The sequence below is a fragment of the Antennarius striatus genome, chromosome 5 (genome assembly GCF_040054535.1).
Source record: "Antennarius striatus isolate MH-2024 chromosome 5, ASM4005453v1, whole genome shotgun sequence".
Taxonomy (NCBI): Eukaryota; Metazoa; Chordata; class Actinopteri; order Lophiiformes; family Antennariidae; genus Antennarius; species Antennarius striatus.
The window spans coordinates 19,092,149-19,117,603 of NC_090780.1; the positions used below are offsets into that span (position 1 = coordinate 19,092,149).

General features: G+C 40.6%; 1 protein-coding gene across 3 annotated transcripts; it reads right to left on the reverse strand.

The window, feature by feature from the left end:
• Positions 1 to 211: 211 nt before the first annotated feature.
• Positions 212 to 25,056, reverse strand: ptpra (protein tyrosine phosphatase receptor type A). Of its 3 annotated transcripts, none has more exons than XM_068315035.1 (22): positions 24,951 to 25,056; positions 14,694 to 14,738; positions 14,479 to 14,560; positions 13,971 to 14,390; positions 9,470 to 9,569; positions 9,253 to 9,326; positions 8,696 to 8,832; positions 8,349 to 8,439; positions 7,653 to 7,729; positions 7,514 to 7,550; positions 7,308 to 7,405; positions 7,007 to 7,126; positions 6,681 to 6,847; positions 6,456 to 6,591; positions 6,193 to 6,342; positions 5,997 to 6,090; positions 5,771 to 5,847; positions 5,525 to 5,659; positions 5,066 to 5,191; positions 4,765 to 4,916; positions 4,093 to 4,228; positions 212 to 3,591 (listed from the first exon to the last, which is right to left on the reverse strand). In XM_068315035.1, the coding sequence occupies exons 2-22, from the start codon at positions 14,712 to 14,714 to the stop codon at positions 3,517 to 3,519; spliced, it is 2,505 nt and encodes an 834-aa protein (XP_068171136.1). In that variant the 5' UTR covers positions 14,715 to 14,738; positions 24,951 to 25,056; the 3' UTR covers positions 212 to 3,516. The 3 variants fall into 3 exon arrangements, with proteins under 3 accessions (XP_068171136.1, XP_068171135.1, XP_068171134.1); XM_068315034.1 differs by having other exon boundaries at positions 24,693 to 25,050; XM_068315033.1 differs by lacking the exon at positions 24,951 to 25,056 and adding an exon at positions 17,135 to 17,223.
• Between the last annotated feature and the right edge of the window lie 399 nt (positions 25,057 to 25,455).

Sequence of the window (25,455 nt, forward strand, 5' to 3'; positions counted from 1 at the left end):
CAGGTTAAACACTGATTGAAAACCCTTCCTGTGTAACACTCCAGAGGATGGTTTGATCTATGTGAATGATTGGTGATTATTCAGCTCTACTGCACCATCATTCTTCTTTGAGAGGTGATCCGTAATGAGCATCAGGTTGTTCTGACATTTGTGGCATTAACTTCTTTTTTACATTACAATGCAAAGGCATTAAAGACAAATGGAAAAATCTCAAGCACTTTATTAGGTTTCAACAGTATCTTGCATTGAAAGGCCATTTGGCATTATATAATTATATATAATTTGATCATATATATAATTATATATACATATATTCAAATGTTGAATAACAAAACACTACAAATGAACATTGGTAAATAAAAAAATGGTTGCTTAAGACAATACCAAATTAAAAATGGCCCAAAACAATACATTTCTTCAATACATTTCAAAATGGTCCCAATACAGGTCAATATACATACTTTGAAAGAAAGGGAGAGAAGAAAATAAAATACAGAAGATAGGAATGAAATATAAATAACCTTACATTATGTACAAAAGGTAGTGGGCAGTGACCACTGGGGAAAATGGTGCAAAGCACAAGGGAAAAATTTGTATTTTGAAAGTTAAGCTGATAGGAGAGGAGTAAGAACACCTGAACACAGAGAGAAGAACAAAGCTGAACTTTGCGCCTCCTTCAGTCTAATGCTCTTCTGATTTTGCTGCTCTTGGGCATTTAGAATACTCCAGTAGGTCAAATCTCCAGGAATAAAGTGATGTGAAACAGGGACAAATGATCCCCTATGTGACAATGCAATTTCAGTTCTTATGGATAACGTTTGAAATTTTGAATAACATTTAGGAACCCACAATTGATTAGTTGTCATGGATCCCATATTTCTGTGATACGTGACTTGAATGTTAGTCTGACCTGCACAATCAGGGATTCTATTCAAAGTGGCTGGTGGGAATGTGAGAGGAAGGAGAACTTTGTGCCCTACTAATGCCAGAAATGGCGGCCTGCCGTGGCGCCTAAGGAAGATATGTTGGGGGGAAAAGTTCCACAATAAGCCACATGCAATGCTGGGAAAACTTTGACAACCTACCAGTGAGGCACTTTTTAAAACTTTAATAGCAAAATAGTGTCATGCTTTCATGGTTTGCTGTCAACCTGCAGTGAGACCAAGTGATCACAAGAGTGGAATGCACACAATAAACCCACGTAACGGTAGCACAGACAGAACAGCCAAACAGAAAACGTTTCTCCTCGGATAAACTAACCTAAAATTGACAACATAATGGCACCTAACCGAGTGTGGGCACTTGTGATGCTTTGGAACAAAATATAACAACCAGAAATGATGAAGATGCACAAATGGTGACACATTTCAGAGACTGTTCGGTTAAATCATCTGCTACTTCCAGTCCCCACTGGAGTCATACAGAAGGTTTAACCTGAGACCTGAAAGCATTTCAAGATTTTTCAAATGCAACTGCAGAATCCAATGTGAGAGGCCGACATGTCATTCTGACCTCATCTTTCATTTGGTTCCGTATTTTTAAGGGCTTTACTTTTGGTGCAAATAGCGCATGAGTGTTCAAACAATCAACTTTGAAGCAATAACCCTTCCTGAAAAGTCAGCATGTATTTTTAAAGATACCAACTAGTAATAATTTACATTTGATTGTGCAGCTTCTTTGAATAAAAGTAACTACATATGTGGGAGTGTTAGTGTCACATATTAGTGCGATTAAATAATGGAAACTTGTGGGGCTATTTATAGTAAAAATATACATTTAAAAAGATTTGATACTTTTAAAAGAAATTATTTTGAATACAACCTAAAAAAAATCCATCAAAATATGTGGCTGAGTCTCTGAATGCTCCTCTGGTGTGAGTCCAAACTGTTTGAATGCAAGTTTGCTGCGGAGAATTCAAGCTGAATTTGTTCAGTTTGTTAATTATCAATGATTTCCTGAGCTGACTTTGTTGAAATTAGGACAAATCTGAAAGCCATGCACTGCCCTGATCAAAAAAATAAATAAAAGGTTCAAGTGAATGAGTGTCGTCACAGGCATGACTCCACTATTTAAGTAATACAATCTTTTTTTTGAGGAATGTCAGCAACAGCATGTTGAACAAAAATATTCTTCAGTATCCGTGTTCATGGTGGAAAAAAAAAAAAGCAACTCCTTTAAAAGAATGACAGTACAGCGTAGTGAGCGAGGCAGATATAAAAACAAGAAATGACATGACAGTTCAGGCAGACTCAACATGTAATACAATCTACAAGGAATACTGACATGTCTGTAAACAACAAACAAAATATGCCGGGTATATAGCTTTTGTTGATTTCTGGGATGCAATTGAGAATCACAATTTTTTTTTGTGATTTGGCTCATCGACATTTCAACCGTAACAGAAAATAAAGAAAATTCACATTAAAGCTTGAGCAATTTTTCTGTTCTTTAATTTTTTTTGTGGGGGGGAGACAATCCATGTTGTATTCACTACACTCCCAGGTTCCTGTCGGAGTCCACTGATGTTTCAGCTACAGAAAGGGCTGAATAGTTTCTCGTGTTGAATGTCGAAACGTGATTCAGTCTCCAGAAATGCAAAACCCGATGAGTGAAGAACTCTGGCACTCCACAAATAATGATGTGAAAACACATACTGCTTCCTCTGCCAGCTGAAGCTCCATTTCAGTCACATACACGCAAACAAACAAAGGCTCATGGTATTTAGTGTTTATCTGTGTGTGTGTGTGTGTGTGTGTGTGTCAACCGGCGCCTCTGAGCTACATCACAGAAATTATGGTCTTTACTTGCGAGGCGTGACGTTTGACACCTTGACCCGAACCCGAAATGGGAAACTGATTGTGACTGGGTTTACTGGTTGAACTCGATGGAACCGCTTGCGTTGTGTGTACTGCATGAATGTCTAGCAGGAATGTTGCAAACGTTGCTACAATGGCTCTCACGATACCAAAAGTCATTTAAATCTCTGAAGGGGGGAAAAAATCATTACCTTGACTCCGGATTTTTTTTTTACATTAGCCTCCAAAGCATTAGATTTATAGTCATATTTATACTCAATAAAATACATTACAAATGGCACCCGAAAATGCAGCCAAACTCAAAACTGTGTCTGAAACTAAAATAATAAGAAGCAACACAGTAAGTATATATACATAATGGGGGTGGGGGTGGGGTGAAGGGCTGTATTAACAAGACCAATATTACAAAATATTCAAGAAGGCATTTCAGTTATTTTCTCTGTCCGACTGCCCTGCCCTGTCCTTTGGGCTGAGGCCTCTGTTCCCTTTTCCTCGGGGCAGTTGATCCCATCCACAGGTCAAGTTGTGATGAGTCTCTTTAAAAAAAGAAATCCACCAGATGGGAATACACAGCTTTCAATGTGGTAATGTGTGTGTGTCTGTGTCTGTGTGTTCTGGTGGGAGTGTTATGCTTGAATGAATTGTAAGCGGACATCCATCCAATCATCCATCTGTCCATCCGTCCATCTATGGCAGGTCCCTACTTGAAATTGGCGTAATCAGAAAAGGCATCAATGTACTCCTGGACCACTTTGTAGCAGAACTCGTACTGCTCCTGAGGAGGGAGAAGAAACCTCAGATCACTTAAAACTGTTAGCCAAGAATGATAATCATCTGAAATGTTCCAGTCACTGTTGTCATTTCCTTTGTGGTGAATCCTTAAATCTTGTCATTCAGCACTGAAAACCTCAAGCAATGGATTCTAATGCTGTAGTTTCTGTGTCCTTAAATATGCTGGTGAACTCAACAGCAATTTAGATATCCTTTCTTTTGATAATTTTGGCTTAACACGAGGAACAAACAATTCGCATGTTTGAAGGTATAAACAATTCCAACTTCTGGCACCTCTACAGCTCACTCCTACGCCATTATATGTTAATCTTGCTGAGATGAGTAACACATCTAACATTTACTTAATTGTGCTTGTTGCCTTGCAATTAGATCAAGCCAGTAAATAAATCTGTGTGTGTGTGTGTGTGTGTGTGTGTGTGTATGTAAAGAGGACAACATCTTCATGACAAAGGAATAATCAGACAAAATTTACTGGACCACTGACCAGTGTCTGCACCATGTGGGGTCTCTGCAGTCTGAGGCTCTTTACTGTCTGGAAGACATCCAGGATGCCCTCTGCTTTAACCCTCTCCAGGACAGTACTCAGTGCGCAGAAAGTCCCTGTTCGACCTGCACCAGCACTGCAATACACCACGACAACAATATAACTCACAAACACATAAAAGGCTTTGTTGTGAGCTTAGATTGTTAAAGAAGGGACAGTAGCAACATTTCTGGCAGCCTTTAAAATATCACAAGGAAAAATAGAACAATTCTTTAACTTGTTGACCACTTCCCAGACACACAATGACAGACTTGATTGCCGGGAGAATTCCATGTGCAACAACAATGAACAAATCTGCAACCCCAATTCCAAATTAAAGATTTTCAAACTGACAATTAAACAGAAGATGTTTTTTTGCAAATCCTTTTAAACATACACACATTTGATCAGGATACACAGACCAGATATTTAATGTTCAAACCAACAACATTGATTATTGTTTTATATAAATAAACTCAGTCTGTGTCAATATCTGGAAAGGTGCCCGTTTACCAGTGAACTACTGTATAAGTATCTTTGTCCAGTATTTTGTTTCCAATATTTTTTAGGCAGATTTGAAAGTTGATTGAAATTGCAACAGCAACAGAGTGAGAAGGGTTGTGTGTATCTTACCTGCAGTGCACAGTGATGGGGTGGTTGCCAGACTGCTGCTGTTGTTTCTGTACCGCAGCAATTATGTTGATCATGCCCTTGCCATCAGTGGGGATCCCCACCTCTGGCCAGCCATGGAAATGGAACTGACGTACGGCTCGAGCCTTGTTCTCCTGGAATGGTAGGAGAATGAAAAAGAGGAGTTAGCACATGTTGTATTGTAATGATTACTGTGGTGACTAGAATTCACTAATTTGGGCTTCAGTCCATCAGCTCCTCCATTGATTGTATCTGCAGCGTTTGCCTGTTTAATGGACCTTACCCTGTTGTTGGTGACTATAAGGTCACGCATCGTGTAGCTCTCGCTCTCCTCTTCCCTTTTAAGCTCGACGGATATGTCCCCATAGACCAACACTCCATCACTCGGCCAATACTGAGCACACTTTTCCTGCAGTGCCCATAATCAAGATGGTTAAAATAATAAAATAATTCAAGAGAGCTGGAAATAACTTCTAATGACGTGAATTTCTTGGTAGTACTTTTATAATTCAGTAATTCCAAAAAAGTACTTTCACTATTGTTGTATCTGAACGACTACAAATCTGTTCGTTATAAGATCCAAAGAAATTGGGATGGAAAAAATCAAGTTGTTTTATTCACATTATTGCCATACTGTACAAGACTGGTGGCATTGGGTTAACATCAAGTATTTGATATCATGATTAGATGTTAGCCAGTTATTGACTTGATATTTATGTGAATGAATCCACATGCTTCTCACCTGCCCTCTCTCCTCCAGCTCTGTGAGCATGACTATGGAGCAGCTTCTCCACTCCCAGATCATTCTCCAAAAGTCCTCTATGGTGTGCTGGAGGGGTCCCTGGCTGGCCATGTAGGAGTCCTTCTGACGGTAACCCTGTGGCCACAAAGAGGGAAAAGGATACAGGAATAAATAGTCTGAGGAAGAACTAAAGACTGAGACTAATTGCACCCATTAATGAAACAATCGACTCTCTTTTAGACTCACATCAATGAAGGAGGCATTGACATAGTCGGTGTTCTCCTCTCCTCGTTTGACTGGAATGATCACTCTGTTGAACTCGTCTGTTAGAAATCAGGAGAAACATTAACCTTGATTGAGGACAGGCTTCATAGAAAAATACATCTGCAATTTCACGGTGCAAACTTTAATCAATGTAGACACAATAATGCAACACAACCCCTTAGCTCACAGCAATAAGTACACCGCTCACATGGAATTATCTGCAGGACTCTGTTCTTTTTCATGTTGGCGGGCAGATTGCCTGTCCTCATCTTGTCATTCTGGATCTTGATAGATGTCAGTTTCTAGAAATGATGAGAATTAAACCATTTAGACACAAGAGGTAAGAGATATGGTGGGCCAAAAAAATAATGGCCTCTTCATGTGGATGCAACACACTAAAAGACCTTGAATTCAGCTTCCAGCCCACTGCAGCCCACTCCAGGTGAGGGGGCATAGAGTTTGGCCAGGTGGGACTCTAGAGAGGTCACCTCCAGCTCTGTGTCCCCATACAGGTAGTGCTCTAACAGCGCCTGGAAGATGAATACGTACTGCATCTGTGGGATGGAGAGAAGAAGGTGAAGAACAAATGGAAATCCACACGTCACTACACAGGTGTGCACCAGAGAGTAGGAACCATCACTAAAGTACAGTACAAGTCTGGACTTACATCAGTCTGGACCATCTGGCAGCGCTGCGCTCTGATTCTGGTGACAAAGCCAAACACATCCACCTTCCTCTCAGCAATCATCATGTCCAACATGGCATCGATCACAATGAACGTACCGGTTCTCCCCACACCAGCGCTGACAGGTGGGGAAATGGGATTTTGATTTACATGTGTCATGCAGACAAAGACATGTAAAAGTTTGAGCGCAGGCTTTGATCCACTTACCTACAGTGAACCACAATAGGCCCAGCGTATGAGGGGTTGCAATTCTTAACTTTCTTGAGGAACTTCAGCATGCCAATAGGAGTGAAGGGCACGCCGAAATCTGGCCAGCTGGTGAAGTGGAACTGGGTGACGAGCCTCTGAGGCTTCTTCCCAGAAACATCTCCCACCTGAAACACAATCAGACCAGGTCATAGACTGAGCCGCAACACAATGAGGTCCACACATTGGATGTTATCATTGAATATATTTACCAAATTGAGATCAACATAATATAAAATCTAAATACAGACTTCCTGTGGAAAGGTTGAAAAATAAGATGTTTTCACCTGCTGGATGCAGAATTTACGAATAGTGTAGTCCACCAGAACCATCGTGTCTTCGACAGACACTCGGATGTTCCCGTAAGTCCAGCAGCCCTGGTCCGGCCAGTACTGAGCACACTTACACTGAAACACAAATAATACACTGCATTCTCACAAAGCAGTGTACCTGAGGACCAAAAGAAAGGATCGAACGTGTGCCACCAAACTTATGCTGGATTATGACAGAATTAATCCAGAGAAACTCTGATGGTCTATAACACTGATTGCAAATGCATCATTGTCCCTTCTGTTACGGTTCTCCTACCTCTTTTCTCTCCTTTAGATTGGTAACCATAACAATGGTGGCTGTGTTCTGCTCCCAGATCATCCGCCAGTAGTCATTTACCGTTTCCTCCTTCGGTCCTGAGAGACCAGAGTAGAGGCAGAAACTCAGATGCCATGTAATACTAATAATGTATTTGTTGTATAGCACCATCATTACTTCTCCCAGAGCAGAAAAACAAAGCTCACCTTGAGCAGCAATAAACTTATTCTTCTCTTGGTAACCCTGCAAAATGAAGTGGCAAAGACCAAAATAAGAGTTCATGAATTTTAGAGCAGAATTGATTATTGTTTTTCTTTTTAGGAAATATACTGCACTTATACTAACATTTATAAAGGATGCGTTGATAAAATCAGAGTCGGGGACTCCTTCCAGAGATGAGAGATGGACTCTGGAGTGATCATCTGAGGGAGAAAGGAAACAGGATTTAAATTACAGAATATAGAGAAATGTTTTCGCCTGATCATACCAGCGTAATGCCATAAATCACTTGAGGTGGCTTTGATTCAAAGTGGACATTTTCATTTTCAGTTGGAGTAAATTGAGCGCTACTCCTGTGGCTGCAGTGTTTTTGGGGATATAAAACATATCCTTAACATGTAGAATGAACTCATGTACACTAGTGCAGTTTGGGTGTTTGCTTTCGCTTAAGCGGAACTATGCTTTCTGATTTAAATGGCTGTCATTCTTCAGACATGACCCAATATTGGAGCTCTGGAATAAATCCATTATTTAAGTATATCTAATCTAATTCATTCTTTCAAAACTAAGTATTTCACGGCAACAAGTGTAAATGACTGTATTAGTATACTTTTGTATCACAATATAATTAAATATAATGATGTGCAGCCCTAGATTGTCCTGAAAAGTGATTCTAGAAGCTTAAACCAGCATGGAAGAACAGAAGAGAATACTGAACAGAATACTGAGTGCTGACTTGTCAGCTGACTTGTTGTCAGCACCTGGTATTTGATTAAATTTGTGTTGTTGTTGTCACACTGTCAGGATGATGTTGTCACTCACATGGCAGGATGTTGACATATCTGTTCTTTTCCTTGTTCTCTTCTTTGGAGGCAGCATCACATGATGCCTGGATGGGGCACACTGGCAGCGCCTGCACACAGAACAAAAACACATTTAGATGAGAATGATCGAAAGGGATGTTGTTCCTTGACACCCACAGAGAATTATATGACAAAGGCAGCATTTCAAATTATTAAAATCACAAATTTTACTCTTCCAAATTAGTGATTCTTCACATTCTTCTCTAGCAACTGACACATGGGCCAAGAATAACCCATCTAAAGACTCATTAGCTGACAGGGATATAAAGGGGAATTGTTATTTGTGTGTGCTGGATTATCCCGTACATTAAACTCTTCCCTGAAGAGCTTGTTGTCATCGGCCATGCGACGGTTCATTTCTTCCTCAAGTTTGTCGACAGGAAGTGGTGGGTACTTCCTGTTTGTACTTGGTGAGCGGGCCAATAGTGGGACGCTCTGGAGTTCTGTGATGGTAAGCAGGAAGGGAGGAGGTACAAGAAGAGGGAAGGAATGGGAGGGGTGAAACAACAGATAAAGATAGGAAAGAAGATGGTGAGAAATGGGAGTTTCTAATGTCAAGTATTTTTTTGTCTTTTTTACAGACGCCACCAGAGGGCGATATGATTCCACGCTGTGACTTGCGGGCAAACAGCAGCTTTTCTGTTGGTTAAGTAATAACACTGAACAAAAGCCTTCTGGCACAAGTCTACTAATGCAACCTTATCAGACTAGAAACTAAATCAATTGAGTCTTATCAGAAAAAAAGGAGCAACAAGTTTGTTCAAGCCAGTTGTATATATTTACTGATACAATCCAAAACTAATAAATCAATTCATACGGCACAGATATGTTGACACATGCACATACGTCTGTAGGTGTTTTACCTGTATCATCTGATCTACCATTGGTCAGTCTGAAAGAGTTTGAATGGCTTCCCGCCTGCTTGTATTTTTTAAACCTGTCAATCAAAACAGACAGAAGATTAATACAAACACTGCATTAGTCTTGACGGCTGAATGCCAATAAGTTATTCCATCTCTAACAGCGGACCTTCCCCACAGGTTTGCAATTGGTGTGCGACATGAGACACGGTTTACCCACCTGAGCATGTAGAGGATGATGATGATGAAGATGATGACCAGCAGGGAGGACAGGGCCACCATGACGGCTATGATTGGCATGTCATCAGAGTGGTTGTCATCTGCAGTGAGAGAAAGGTGAGAATGAATGAATGATTTTTATAATACATGTAGTTTTATAAAGTAATATTGTTTACCACACCTGAGGTGAGCCTCTGAAAATTTTGTACGAAGAGACATTCGTAAGTAGAGGTACCACTGTATATTACATGAGAATGAGTGGCTGGCTGAAGGACAGAATAAACATTCTCCTCCCTGATAGTGGACGCAGAGGGTAGGAATGATTTTCTGTAGTGGTCATTATTACAGCGGAGATGAATGAGCCTCTCACTGATTAAACACTATTTTGTCTCTATTTTGTCAGTCGGCTACACAGTGGATATGAAATACCATGTTCTGGGTACCTCAAACAAATGGCTGCCAAGAAAACTACAACAGAAGAACAGTGAAAAGACACACATCTTATTGCACACATGAAAGGACCGCATGCTTCCTCAACAAGTCGAGTTTGCTCTTTTTTTCCTCCTTTCCAGTCTTAATGTCAGTGAAATCCAGCCTGTTGTCAAGGTGAACACGGATCATCTGTTGCTATCACCTCCATCTCCTCTCCCAGGACTGTGTTCAGTTTAGTCAAGGTCTGTCCTTCATTTAAGACGACATGATGGAAACAACCATGTCCACAACTGAAACAACCCAAAACGAATCTGAAAATGCACAGATTCGTTTTGGGTTGTTGCAATTCTGCAGGACTGAGAGTTGAATAGACTTTGAAATAGACGTCAAATGGCTGTTTTATTCTCTAAAACATGTATGATGATTTTCACTGGAGTTTCTTCAGACAGGCTTGACAAATGTGGAGTGAAACATAAATAAAACACCCAGGTTGTAAAGTGACCTCTGGCTCTTTCCAAGCCAGTCCACATTTTTCCTCTCCATAATGGTTGTCCAGGTTAATATTTCATTTGACACACACACCAAAGAGGAGATGCAGAGAAGGTGCAAAAGGCCTGAGAGGTCTGACCTTCAACTTTGGCATCTGGCTCTAACCAAGATGACAGCAGACAACAGTGGAGGTGTAAGATCCTATATCATTTCGGGTGCTCATCGCGAATCATATTGATGTATTAGTGCAAGTTTTAAATGCTTTCTATGTCTTAAACCAAAAAACATTTGAAGCTGTGATGCTAGCTAGCTCCTCTGAAGAAACAGGTATTTCCATCGGCCTTATATAATAAATTAGACATTACAAAAAGTCATTCATTTGTGAAGCCTCTTGCAGATGACAATAGCTGACATATTTGTATGTTTTTACCAAGCACGTGAGTTTCTGGTTGAGGCGATCCTATACTCTTCCTGGTGACCTTTCACAGCCACAGTTAACACAAAAAGCATGAGATCTGCATGGACAACAACAGGAGTATGGTGCACAAAAAACTGCCAGCCATTTGTGTGTTGATGACGAGTCAGTAAGACAAATTGGGTGACAACAAAAGAAGAGATTTTTCTACAAAACTGCATTGTCACCACCACCATACAATGACCAAATCAGCTATTTCAGGGGCCGACTCAAAATTTCAAGAAAGCTCTTAACATTGCAGACAAAATATTCAGAAATAATGTGTTGTTTGACTTCATGCTCTAGAACCACTTTCTAGAAGAAGCAGGAATCCAGCTCTGTTATTTTACATTTTTAAGAACAATTCCCAGGACTTTTCATCATTCTCATTAGACAATGTGAACATTGAATAAAGCAGAGAACAACAGGCTATGGACATCCTGTGGAACAGACACAGCCTTGACTGAACTGATGGCATGTAGAATTGCTCACAGATTGACAAGGGAGACAATAGAAGAATGGCATAGAACCTACAAACCCAAATTAAATTATTTAATAGGGATTCCATATAGAACTTTGCCTACTTTCCATTTTTTGAATTCTTATCTGAATTTCTATCCCTCAAGTTCTCAAATACAATCCTTTGGCGTACTGTGACTAAACAATTTTAAAACCTGTTTCAACAAACATAGGATGATTCTATACCTACTAAATCATACTAAATTCATTTTTCTGACAGTATCATGGTAAAAATAAATCACATCTCTAACACACTAAAATCACATCCCTAACACAGTAAAATCACACACTGTCATTTTCTCTCACAACACATCTACATGTTTGGGGTGGTCTAAAGAATCAGTCACATAAGAAGAGAGAAATATGAGGATGTTAATGAACTGATCTCTAGATACTTTATCTCATTCCTTTCCTTTAACCTATACACTGCCAGTGATGTAAGAGTTCCACTCCTCAACTGGATACTGGACCCCATTTTATTTGAAGATGGGGCAACACATGCTCCCCACCATCAGAATGCTCATCTTTTTCACATACTCCGTATCAGCCCTTTGATTTCTTATCTGCTTCCTTGTAAGTGAAGTTTAGCAACAAACAGGAGGAGGTAGCAAAATCCTGATTGGCTGTGCATTTCACAATGTTGAATGTTGCCCTGGCTTTGGCAATGCTCTAGATAAACTGAATAGACAGCCACCAGTTCTCTGTCAAATCTAAGCAGAGCCAGATCACTGGCATGTCTTAAAAGATCTATGCAGTCCTGATAATGCATTGTGGTGATTATTTCCCACAGTCTTCCCCCTGGTCTCCTTCGAATCAGACTGAAGTGAGCAACCCATTCAAAGGTCTCCGTCTATTTGCACCACCTCTTTCACCTCCAGATATTTAGACACCGCTGCATGGAGATGAAGATTGGCTGCTTCCACATATTCAGATGTCTCTTCTCAAGCTTCTCTTCTAAGCTACGTCATTTCTCTTTCAGCTATTCCACCTGGTTTTTGGAGTCAATCAAAACATTTGATTCAACACTGTCTTGTCCAGACTATGTAGATAAATCATCCTCTCTATCTTGTGTGTCGGGTTTCCTTTTATCCACTTTAGACCATATAGCTGTCTATTTCCGATCTCATTGCCTGCATCTCACACTTTAAAATGTCCAACATATTCCACTTTAATTATAGCTTTACAAGAGCATTATGAAAGATATCTCGTGCCATGTTTCGCCAACTAGTACTTCGTACCTGCTCTCAGTTTGATCGATAATAAAAAATATCTTGCCAAATCAGCCAATGACATGTGATAGTGATTTGTGCATTTCTCTATTATCAAGTATTATGAATAATTGATGTTAAAGATTGGTGGATGGAGTCATGTTTCACTTGGAAGGATAATACTGGATCAGTATACAGACACAAGGATGCTAACATAAATAATAATAATAATAATAATGAGTAAATAAGGTGAATAATGTTTGAAATCAACATTTTTAGCATCTGAAAACAGCAAAATGAACAATTCGTAACAAGAAGACGCACAGAAGGCTTTTCTTCCCCCACAGTATTGGGGGAAGAATCACTTAATAACAATGCAAGTGTGTGGGTCGTCTGGTCTGCTGGTACTTTCATTCTTGCGGATGACTGGTCAAATGCAGGTAAGTCAACTCAAGATATTTTCAGCACTGCCACAATGGATTTTAAAAGCAGTAAAGTGTTCAACTATCTAAAATATTAAAGGCTGATTCCTGACCATAAAGCTCATTTAGCCACTACTTCTAACTGTTGCCACGGCTCAGACTGTCAGCATGAAAAAACACACAACTTATTTAAGAAAAAGGCACTCATATTTTTTGATACTCTACCCAAAATCTGTAATGTTTGTTTATTCCTGGAGTTATCCAAATCTCCTTAACCTCTTATTTGTATTTCAGGTAGACAATGGTCACACACATCAACAAAATGTGCCACAAACTGTATATTGGCAGCTCTAAACACAGACCTGAATGCCCCTAAAATGTGTGGAGAATTCATTAGGACTGCACACTAATGGTAAGAGAAAAACAAAATCAAATTAAAGGATAATCTATTACAGTTCTGTCTTGCTAATCTGCCTCAAAGAATTGAAAACCTGAAGCAAAGCACAAAACGGCCACAAAGTCCTGCATCAACCAAAGTTTTGCTGTAGATAATTCCAATTAAAGCAACAGGAGGGGAAAAAATCCCAGCATAACAACACACAAATATCTGGGAACGAGACACTGGGTCAGACATTGGTGTTTTCCCCCCACACCTCTAAATGACCCTGAAAACAGTGCAGAGTATGAGAACGGTAAAATCTTACAATGCACTGGCAAAAAGAATGATAACATTGCCTACACCATATAAGAGGCTTTCCAGCAAAAAACTTAATAGGCCTTTATTTTGATGGCCTTCTGCTCTATGGGTGCAACAGTTGGTTGACCACCTACCCTCTGTGTGACTACGACTGGTCAATGTGTAACTGTGGAAAAACGCTCCGGAAAAAAAAACATGTTTGGACAAACTTCCGTGGTCTTTAGTCTTGAATGTAGTGTAGAGGAGTTTGATACGTTCTCACATTAGACATTAACACTTACTCTCTGGGTTTACATCTGATGTGAACTCCATCCCAGGTTGTGTGCTGGTCTCAGGCTCCATACTGATTATATCCGCATCATCATATATATCTGGAGTTGGAGTATCCGGGGCAACTGTGATTCCAGTGTCTCCCATTGCTGGGGTGGGAAGATTGGGGAGCTCAGTGCTTGGGTGTGCCTGAGGAGCATCAGTTGCAAATGGAGGTGGGGGGATTGGCAACACCCGGCCAGTGGCATTAGGACCTGTGAGTTGTACATCCTCCTCTCCAGCTGGAGTTGTTGTTTCTACTGTTGTCACCAGGATGGTTGTAGGGGCGGATGTCGTAGGTGGGATTGTGGGGGCTTGTGTGCCTGCCACTGTAATGTTGAGAAAAGGTGCGGCAGGGGGGTCTGTGGGTTTGGCAGTGATATTTGGAGGACCTTGAAAAAAAAAGAGATAAATTTCAATTTGAGAGACTAAATGAAAGGTGTAAAAAGGGGATCACGTATGGATGAACGTGGTTCTTACTTGTAATGGGGACATAATCCTGGGCTTTGGCCCCGAGGGCTAGACCAAGCAGCAGGAGCAGGGGACACACACCCATTCTGCCCTGTATGGAAGACACAGAAGAAACAAGTGCAGTAGTACAAAAAAATTCAGTCTGAATCACACATGTTCATTTCTGGATGGTAGGATTCTAAAATTTAATGCATGGCAGGATTTATGTGCTAATTGTTTCCTACCTGAAGAAGCAACGTGGGCATCAATCACTCATTCGCAGTCTGATTCTAGAAAGAAAAGAGACCATTTAGCATGACTCAGAAAATGTCATGACTTTCTTGAGCCTGTTTTTGTATGTTTGTTTTCGCAACAGAGTTCATCGACAAACATTTGATGCATTCATTGTCCAAAGCGTGACCAAAAAAGAATTAGTGTCACATTCAAATTCCTGAAGCGACAGCGAAGCGGCACAAAGAACTCTCTTCACCCGCTTGTATGAAGATGAGCAGATAAGGCCGTAGCATCGGAAGACACAATGGAGGCTGGGTGATTGGCCAGGCTGGACTTTCAATAATCTCAAACCAACTAGGCTGATGTCCCGACTGTGCTATAATAATCCCAGGAGCTAATACCACAGTCCTGACCCTGTAATAATCCAGCCTGTCTGCCACTGCTCAGATACTTCAGTGCTGGGTGAAGCTAAGCACTGCAGTGTCAGCTCGCACAAACTGAACACTTATACCAGGATTTCCTTGCCTCAGCCAGCAGAGGATGAATTGAGCTCCTAAATGGTTTAACAGTGACAGTTGCCAATCTTCTGGTTTTTAACTGAGCAAATTCATGGCAGCACAATCTAGTTTTCTTCACAGTACTGTTTGGCTCTGAATGCAGGCTTGAATGGGGCATGATGAGTAATGTCAATGAGGATGCTATTAACCCAGAAATCCAATTGTTACCCTGGCTCTCTCTGTCACCAATTCACACTCCATTTAGTCAGGAAATGTCTGCTTCAAAACAAACAAAAACACCAGAGGGCCAGGGAGAGCATCCCTCAGCCACAGACTTTTGGGCTGTGGCTGTCCCTTTTAATTAAATCAAACCCAAATCCAAATCCGAACAAGACATGTGTGTAATGAACATGGCTGGTTTCAGGATTCTGTTCAAGTGGGAAAAAAAAGGATCCACCCTTTCATCCAGATCCACTTCACAATTAAATAATACCATTTTTGGTACATACCTTGTGTTAACAGCAGTTACATGTAAGAAGTCCATGCACAATTGATAATAGTACCGAAATGAAGAAAATCCCTAAGCTAACATCACAACATGCAAATCATGTCTTCTACATTAATACATCTGAAGTAATTTTCCTTGAATCAAATCTATATGCACAAATGGAATACCTAACAGTTTAATTTCAACTTCTAAACTCTGCAGTGTGTGACAACGTATAGGCAAAAAAGCAGTGCAGTGTTTATAGGTTGTCCATGTGGATGGAATGCATGCTTGCTTCCTTCTGTTTCTTCAAAAAACCCACCATAATCTTCACTTTACAGCTCTCCTCCAGCTGTCATTAAGATGAGTGATTCAGCTTTCATTAGTTAGTCAGAGTAAATTTGATATGCCCAGGTTATTCAGGGGTATGTTTGCGTCAACATCCTCTCTTCTAACCTTTTTTTAATGAAGCATGACTCATTGTTTTCTGCGAGCCATCCAGGGAGGCTGGGTGACGTGTCGCTGTGGTGGTGTAAGTGATATAAGATGGCCTTGTTGCTAACCTTCACTTCACAGATGCTGCAGACAGAGCTCAGGAGGTTTTTTTATATCTAGACACTGAAGACCCATGAGCACATTGTCCCTGGAGAGGCATCTTAATGTGTTTTGCCCTCCTAAGAAGCAGTGCAGTCTGCATGCGAGAAAGAGAGACTGTGTGTGTGTGTGTGTGTGTGTGTGTGTGTGTGTGTGTGTGTGTGTGTGTGTGTGTGTGTGTGTGTGTGTGTTTGTGTGTGTGTGTGTGTGTGAGACACCGAGACACAAAATGAATGTTCGTACAGGACATAATTAATTCAATGTACTGGGCAAGTGCTTCTATTTGTGCCATTTTTAGGTTTTGTCATGTCAGTGCTCTCTATCACAAAGACATTGATTGTATGGTCAACTTCACGTTCAAATGATAAGGGACACAAATGACACCTGGAGGAAAAAAAAATTAACATTCAGTTACTTGCATGCATGTAATTAAAAGTGTGCTTACCAGGGCCTAACAATGTTCTTACGAGGCATTTTCATAATTTCCTTAGAGATGACTTTCAATACACGCAACAGAACAGTTCCTACTAGACGTGACCTGAATTTTTTTGGCCGATTGCAATTACTGGTTGGATAAAGTCTGAGCTGCCGATAACAGTTTTGGCTGCTTCTCAAGTCTTTCTTAAAAGATTTGATGGTCAATTCAAAGTGTGTTCATAACATTTAACATTACTACATTTCTCAAACTGCATCAGAAAGGTAAGACCTTATCTCACTCAACACAAAATCAAGGTTAATAGAGTGCGAATGTGGGCAGCTCTATAACAGTTTATCTTTTAAAAAAAAAAAGAAAAAAAAGTATCACATCTCAAAACTAAAGTCTAAAACAGGTTATAGGACAGATCTACGATGTACAATAGGTGGCAGTACGTACCCTAACGTTTTTGTGTTCCGCCAGTGAACCAAGAGAAGTTGTTGTGTTGTTTGTCTGCGTATGTTTAGGTCTAATGGTGTCACTTGAACATTACTGGGCGGTTTTCCTCACAAACAGAAGCTTCTCTGCTTCGTCACCAAATAGGTGTTTTCTTGCCTCATTCACCACATGTTGAGCCAAACAAAACAAGCTCTCACTGTCAAAGCTTGAATGACTTCTGTTTGCTTGAGGAAAACAAGTAGCATACATGTGGCTAGCTCTGTTCTGTAGCTAGCTTTAGCCATATTAGCATTAGCCTTGAATTGGGGTGACCTTATTGATTAAGTTTCTTAAATCTTTTTTGCAGTTGCTTCTTCATGGCTTCTTATAACAGGTGCTACAAATGTTGAGCCTTTTGCTTTCTTCATTTGCTGTGAAAATATTCTGAGCTGGTGCCGACATGTTTGTGGTCATTGCTTGTTGGGCTCTGCCACACTAACGTTAGCTTCAAGGTCAATTATTTTTTAGCAAATCCTTGTTATTTCTTGATTTGCAAATAGAAAATTGCGTATATTTTTAGATTTTTTATTTTTTTAATTAGACATTTTACTATCAAGCATGCAGTACCTTGCATGTTGGATGGAAAGTGACTTGAGGATAACACATTATAATATGTTAACCTTAAATCTAGCCATAAAACCTTGTGACGGGCACCATGCACGAAGACAACTAGTACAGACATTTATCATCCATGATTGTTGAGGAAAAATAGAGCTCATAAAGCACGTAACACATTTGTGGTATTACTTCACTGTCCATTATGTGTCACCATATGAAATCAATTCACATAAGCACTTCATTCATGCAGCTGTGTGCCTCTACCATGGAACCTTCACATATGCATTGTGTTCTACCCCATACTGTAAGCCTTACAATGTCTAAGATACACATTGAGGCTGTGTGGAAGAACACACTAAATAAATCTACACCGATCTCTTAACAATACCATTCTGCAGTAATCCTTTTTTTTACTTGATCTTACAAAGATAAAAAGTGAGAATGAGGAAATTATTTCTTTTTCGTCTTAAACTCTAGACAATGTTTTTGCCACCACACCTATTATTATACAAAGCATATGACATGCCTTTTGACATAAGTTGCGCTATTTACTACCAAAATACTAAAATATCACAAAGTGTCATCTGGTTAAGAGAACACACGCTTGAATGCAAATGAAAACTCTCTGAATCATTAGTGTTGTGATTTATAAATGATAATTTGGTTGAACTTGATTTTCATATTAGTATTTTAAAAATTGAATGTTTTTAAATTGTTTAACTGCTTGAACCACCGTGTTTTTTTTTCTTTACTACTTTGTTTCTTTGTCATTCACAGATTATAATGTACTTAAAATTAAAAGAAAAATATTAATGCAATTATAGAAACCATTCATGATAGCATATAGGAACAGTACATGAGGTAAAAATATAAGCAATTCAATCATTACAGAAAACCAAACTTCTCATATGTGGCAACATGTGGAAGTTTTTTGTGGAGAACACTTCTTTAATGTGTACACAAGTGTTGAGGCTGACCAACTATTCATGACAGTTACCTCCGCCTGTGGCCAATTGAAGACCACATAGGGGTGCAATCACATAGTTGTGAAAGGAATGGGTTGCTCCCTTGCCTTCATGCACAACAGAACAATGATGGGTACGAAATAAAGCAAGTCCAATTACATCGCCATAGCAACCAAAGACCAAGACGCACGATCAATGCATGGTAGTCATTTAATATCGAGAGTTCAGATTCAAGACTGGGGACTTGCTTGTTTATGACCTTGGATGAAGACATGTGCATCTTTTCTATCACAAATTCACACAACAGCCATGTGAGAAGATGACACAATCTCCTGGACCCTGCAAATAATTCTGCAACAAAGTCATCAGCACAAGAAATATTACCCAGCAGATGACCTATAAATAGAGATATCATAACATCGACATGGATGATCACATCTGAAGGTGTGTGGGGGGAAAAAAATGTAGATTCACTACGCAATTAAACTGATGTGAGTGGATGCCTTTTTATTTTTTTAAGGTTGCTCATCGCCAATAATATTGATAAGATTAAAACTGACCATCAAAAATAATATAGCAGGCAATCACTTCCAGTATTACTAAGACCTTGGGCTGTCTTCGGACATTTCCTCCCACTCCTGTGTTTTGTGCATAGATGGCTGCAGCTGTTAGTTTGTTGCTAGCATTACAAACTTTTTTTTACTCCTGAACTGGTTCCACAGATGTTTAATCAAATCGCTTCTATTAAAAAGGAGTTATTTTTCACACATCCTCTCGACAGTTTAGCATTGCATAGATTACCTTCTACTCAGTGATATTCATCATCAGCGCTAATATATTCACGGTTGTTTCAGCAAGTACATAGTAAGGAATTAATTAAGACATTTTGAAGGAGCTGTATAAAAAATTAATTACTGGGAATATCAGAAAATATATCAAGATAATTTTATGTTCAGTGAAGTGTTATAGGAAATGGCAGTACTGGAGTAATTTCATGACAAGGCTACAATCACACATATAAAACTAGTCAGTTTCTATCAAAACTGGCTGGTTTTATATGACCAAAAAGTGGGTAAAATCTATAATAACCACAGGTGAGAATCAGCGTAATTGCAGCTATTTCCATAGTTTGTTATATGTCTATATTTCACAGGATGCCAAAGACAAATATGACCAAATACATACAACAGCAAATTGTGTTAAGCATTATTTTTATAATCAACAGATGTCAATAACCCACTGTGGGCAGCCTAAGGCAAGCGAGCCAGCTGGAAAACCAACATAAACACAAAGCCAATACACCAGCCGTGGTCGTCAGGGGGACTTCACCATTCATGCAGAGAAATATTTCCTTCTAGCTTTATAGAAGGCATCCTGTTTCTCTTGTCGCCGCAGCGGTAGATTATACTTGTTTCTCTGTTCCTCCATTCATGGTATATTAATACTGTTTCTATGTCTTGAGGAGGGGGTGGTTGTCCAGGGCAACAAAAATACTGTGAATGCTTCTCTTCACAGGAGACTGAAGTAGGCCTAGCCCAGCTAGGATTCATGCCCTGAAAAAGACCACAGATTATATGTCCACAGTGCCACATACAACAGCCACAATCCTCTGGACTTCCCATTCTGAGGGATGCTACTCCCTGCTGCTGCGGTCTGTCTGTGTTTCCTTCATCATGCACTGGTGAGTTGATGAAAAGATGAAATGAAGCACAGGATTACTATTCTGGCTAATCATACAGACAAGAGTAACCACTGTGCCTGTTATTAAGCCTGTAATGGTGATTTGCTTCGACCACACTGGAAGGATCAAGAAAACGTGCTTGTTTCAATGGGTGAAAGTGGCGAGTCAGTGAACCTCTCCTCTCTTTTCGCTTCAATGTGGGGTTTTCTCACAGCGTATGCCAGAGGCCTCTCAAGCATTCCCACAATGGATGCAGAGGATGTTGAGGCGCAAAGCATGGCCTTCCCACAGAAGCCACCGTGACCTTGAACCATGGTATGGGTCCAAACGGCTAGCCAGAAGGCCACAATGAAAACCTAATTTACAACCATGTCTGACATTTTAAATTAAAACACCAAAGAGATTTATTCATCCGGCAGGTAACCATTACAACTAATCTGCTGGTTCTGTTTAAAAATTTATACTGTACTGAACTCCTTTGGGTACTGAAATCAAATCTAAAATTCGCAGTTTTGCAAATGTATTCTCTGAACAGATTCTCGATTTAAATAGCAACTTTGGGTGTTTTGATATGATTTAATTCACATTTTCTGTTCTATTAGGAAGAAAGTATCTGAAACTGGGTAAAACTTTTTTAGAACCACCTCCATCACAGTTCCAAAGGGGCTCACCAGACTGATTGGTCATGGAGAATCTTTAGCGTGTCACCGCATCAACACCCGACACACATGGGATATCCTGTGGCCCTCTGAGATAAAGTGGGACTTACAGAAGTGTCATTAATAGCGGGACATTGATTGAAAAATCCCTCAATCTTGATGTGGTGAATTCAAATGTTACAGTCTTCCTAACATGTCCTTAGGACAGTTTTTCATTGTGGGGAAACCAAGTCTCCTGGCTTGAAGGATGATGCTAAGGGCAAATATATATCTTTGTGACTGCTGCTCTCAGGTGGCTATGAATCAGACTCAGATAGGGAAAGCGCCATTTAAAAAAAAAGATCATCAAGAGGAACAAAGATGAACAATACAATCTGTTCCAAATGTCACTTCTGTTGTCATTTTTTCTACTTTTCTTTGACAAATGTGAAGTTGCACTGTAACTTTAAAACCCACAAAACAGTGAAAAGTGTCCACACTGATGTTTCTCTATCGCCAAGAGGTACCGCACAACAATCAAAGAACCAGTGTGCCGTTAGTGAAGGTATAGAGGCACAAGTCTACAATTAGACACTATGTGGAGGATGCATACACCACCGTGGCCAAACTCAGATCCCCTTTATCCACAAATCCATTTATAGTCATTATCCCACCCCATTGCAACACCAAAACATCCCCCCTTAAAACTGATAATGAAATACAGTACATTGGTCTCATAAGATTATAGGAAACTCACATCTGTAGCACCCAGTCTTTGAGGTACACTAACAAAGAAATAAACTCGGTTGTGGTAAACCAGACTCATCCATCATCCAACACTGTGAGAACATAGAGAGATATACCAGTATTCAATAACCTGAAGGGAATTCATAATTACTACTCTGCAACTAAGAGACACAGCAGGTCTGAATGGATGCGTGTGACATTCCAGTCAGGCATGACATTTGATTCATAAATTGTTAGTCATCACAGGTTCATTTCCTGTAGCCAGCATAACATGACACATCCCTTGTCGATGAAATGAAGCTCCAGAATGCTTCATAATCCCTCCAATGTAGTTTTCTTGATCTCATTAGTGGCAGAGTCGAAGTTCAATCCCTTTGAAAATTATGTAGGCTGAAGGTAGAAACAAAAATATACCTCTAATCCTGCCCCACCCAAAGGGCAAACTCATAATATTGTATCAGCACCCTGACACTATTCAATTTCACAACATATACAGCACAAATCCACCCATCGACACATGAAAAACCCCAGCAAGTCTATTTCAAACAATTCTGGTTATTAGAAACTAGGCCATGAAAAGTGTGGCATAAGGAGAACTCAGACTTCTTTGTTAAAACCACATCTTGATGTCAGGATGGAAATAACTACTTTTCTTAAAATAGATAAAAAATAGACAGGATGATGACAGCTCTGCCTTTATTGATCATTATGCAATGTGATTGTCCTTACCGCCAGAGGGGGTTTAATAGTATGCTGGAAAAGACACAGAAAATCCTGAAAAACAGAGGACAAGGTGGGCCCGATGGGTCAGCAGACAGGGTAGTCATATCGCTTAAGGAGGAGCAGGTTGCTTTTTTCACGTGGGTGGTCCTTTGACCATAGTAAAACTGAAAGTGTGTTATGCAAAAGGTATGGTGAATAGGTCCAGACATGATACGTCAGGCTCTGCCATTCCCTCTCAGCTCAGATCATGCATGTCTCTGACAAACCTGTTTTTAGAGCAATAGCTGTTATGGCTTTCACAGAATTACCACAAATGACCACTATCTTGTTATACTAGACCACAGAAGCCCTTACAAAAAAAAAAAAAGGACATCTATAACAATCCACACGTGGGTCAACCTGACCAGGATCTGTTTTGGGGCTGCAAGAAGTCCAGCAATCCACCCGGCAAGGGCATTGAGTGCTCACCATTCCACAAATTTGCCTACTCAAGAATTAGAGGAACAATGACAAACTACCATGCCCTACTTGACCATGTGTAACGACCCGGAGTCATATCTGCTTGCAGTATCTAAGAAACAAGTTCAAACCAGCAACTGCTACAGCAGCAAAATCAAATGGCATCCATAATAGGCCTGTACATGTCAAAACAATAAGTGATTTTCTGAAACATTATGAACTTTGAGGTCATGACCTAACACTTCTGTTGTTCCTGATCCACAGGCCTATACGTGAAACCAGTCGTGCCTGACTAACAATGAGCCCAACCTCCCCAATAAAAGGTTTTTGGAGCTCAATGAGTGTGGAGGCTTGAACATCCTCCAGACTCAGCAGCTACTCCAGGTAGCTCTGACTGAAGAGTGGGCAGCCATCCTACAAGGTGGCATCATCCGCAGGTTGGGCCAGTCCTCAGAGGATTACTGTTGTGATCAATGGTGATGGGGAATGACAAACTAACGAAAGGCAAATGTTGTTTACATCAGTTTGTTCTTCTGAGAAACGTATGACAAGTTTAGGTTTCTTTTTTGTTTTCTATTTTTTACTGATTGAATTAAGACGATAATACAGTAATTAAAGCCAATAAGTTACACAGCATGCACTGCAGCTCAGTACACTAAGTCCTGGGCTGGGGACTGGAGGGTGGCTGGTTCAAGACCATGTTGGGCAAAGAATTTTGGAATGTGAACTGGCAGTGGAGAGGTGCCAGTTCACCTCACGAGCACTGCCAAGGTGCCCTTGCGCAAGGCACCATCCCCTATATAAGTTACTCATCATGATCCTCACGAGGGAGCTGCTATCATTTACATGCCCTACAGGCCCCTTGAGTGTGTGTGCGCGTTTTGGCTTGTAAGATTACATATATATATGTAATCTCTATTTTCACATGCCTCAAACTGTACGTGCAAACTTGCAAACAGTCGAGATGTTGATGAAATAGAAAATGTAAATTATGAGATTATTCCTCACAAGAGGCAATTCAGGAAATAAAATTTAAAAAAAAAACTTCTACAGCCACAAGACTGACACAGTATGCTAGGTTACACCCAAAATCCAAGACATAGAGGAGAGTATTAATCATTACAAGAAGAAGAAAAAAACTTTGGGAGAGGTTGTGAAGGGGAACGATCTGGATCCTGTCAGAGCGCGGAGGGAGAAACACAAAGCGGCTGCTGTGATTTGACATCCCTTCTTAAACGTTAATGTTAGCACGACCTAATTCCAGCTGCGGGTCGCCTGAATCCCGTTCCTCCACCCACCCAAACCAGCCAACTCCCCACCCAATGTGAGTAATAACAAAGCGTTGACCAACACTGGACACCCCAGCGAAGCAGCACTACCTGTGCCACCTTTTCCTCGTCGCTAGCCCAAACAGCATCCGCGGTAGCCACACGACCCAAACTAACAAACACACTTCAACATGTTGTCTCACTCATCTTCAAGACCCCTTTTCTCCAGTCCCCCCCTTCGCCAAAATTTCACTCCCTGCCTCGGAGCTACTTCTGAAAGCGTTTGAAAAGACGCTTACAACTATCATACACAAAGCTACGACTCTCTAAACCACGGGGTCGATTTCACCGTGATACCGTAGCGTGTGACAGATTTTGGGGGGAACAAAGTACTTGTTTGTGGGTGACACAACGTCACAGGCTGGGGAACATGCTAGTACAGCGACGTTAACAAGTGATTCGACAAATTGAGAAACTTACCACAGTTATTGCCGCCTCCAGAAAAAACCCGACGGGGAAACTCCCCGAAGGTATTAAATCTTGCTTTCTCGTCCACGTTTTTCAATCCCGGTCCCGGTCTACACACCCCAGGAACCGAGAGTGAGAGCGGGGTGGGGGACTGGGTGATAGCGGAGGAGGAAAGCAGGATCTGGGACACTTAGCGGCCAGTTGCTCTTCTAAATCCAGGGAAGGACGACGTACCTCACTAAATAATGTACTCTCCCTAACTTATCGTACCTTCTGAGTATACTTCCTTGGCCTTCGTGTGCGTTATATCCCACGGTTTATCCGCTGTATCCGGGCGCGTCGGCCGACTCTTCTAGTCCGCCATGTTGTGTGTCTGTCTGCATAGGAAGAATGGGAAGCGAGCAGCAAATTCCCAGGACAGGCCCTGTCTCTTCACCAGTCAGTTTCTCCATAGCCCGCAGCGACACCTGCTGGTCAAATGGGAGACTCGACCCTGACTGAGCAACACGAAAGGATCTCCAAGGGGTCCACGAATTGCCCCTGGCAAGGGCTGTTGTTAGACATGCAGCTCTGCGGGGGAACAGATTCCCCTTACACAAGTCAATTGTACTTTATACCCGTTGATATCCACTGCACTGCAGATTTAACTAAACCCAATTCAAACCATTCCACAAATACTAAAGAAATGTTTTGTGTAAAGAATGATTCCAGCCAAATGTTTGTAAAGTAAGCACAATATCCCTCACATGTCCCCAACTACAGACATGGCCATAGT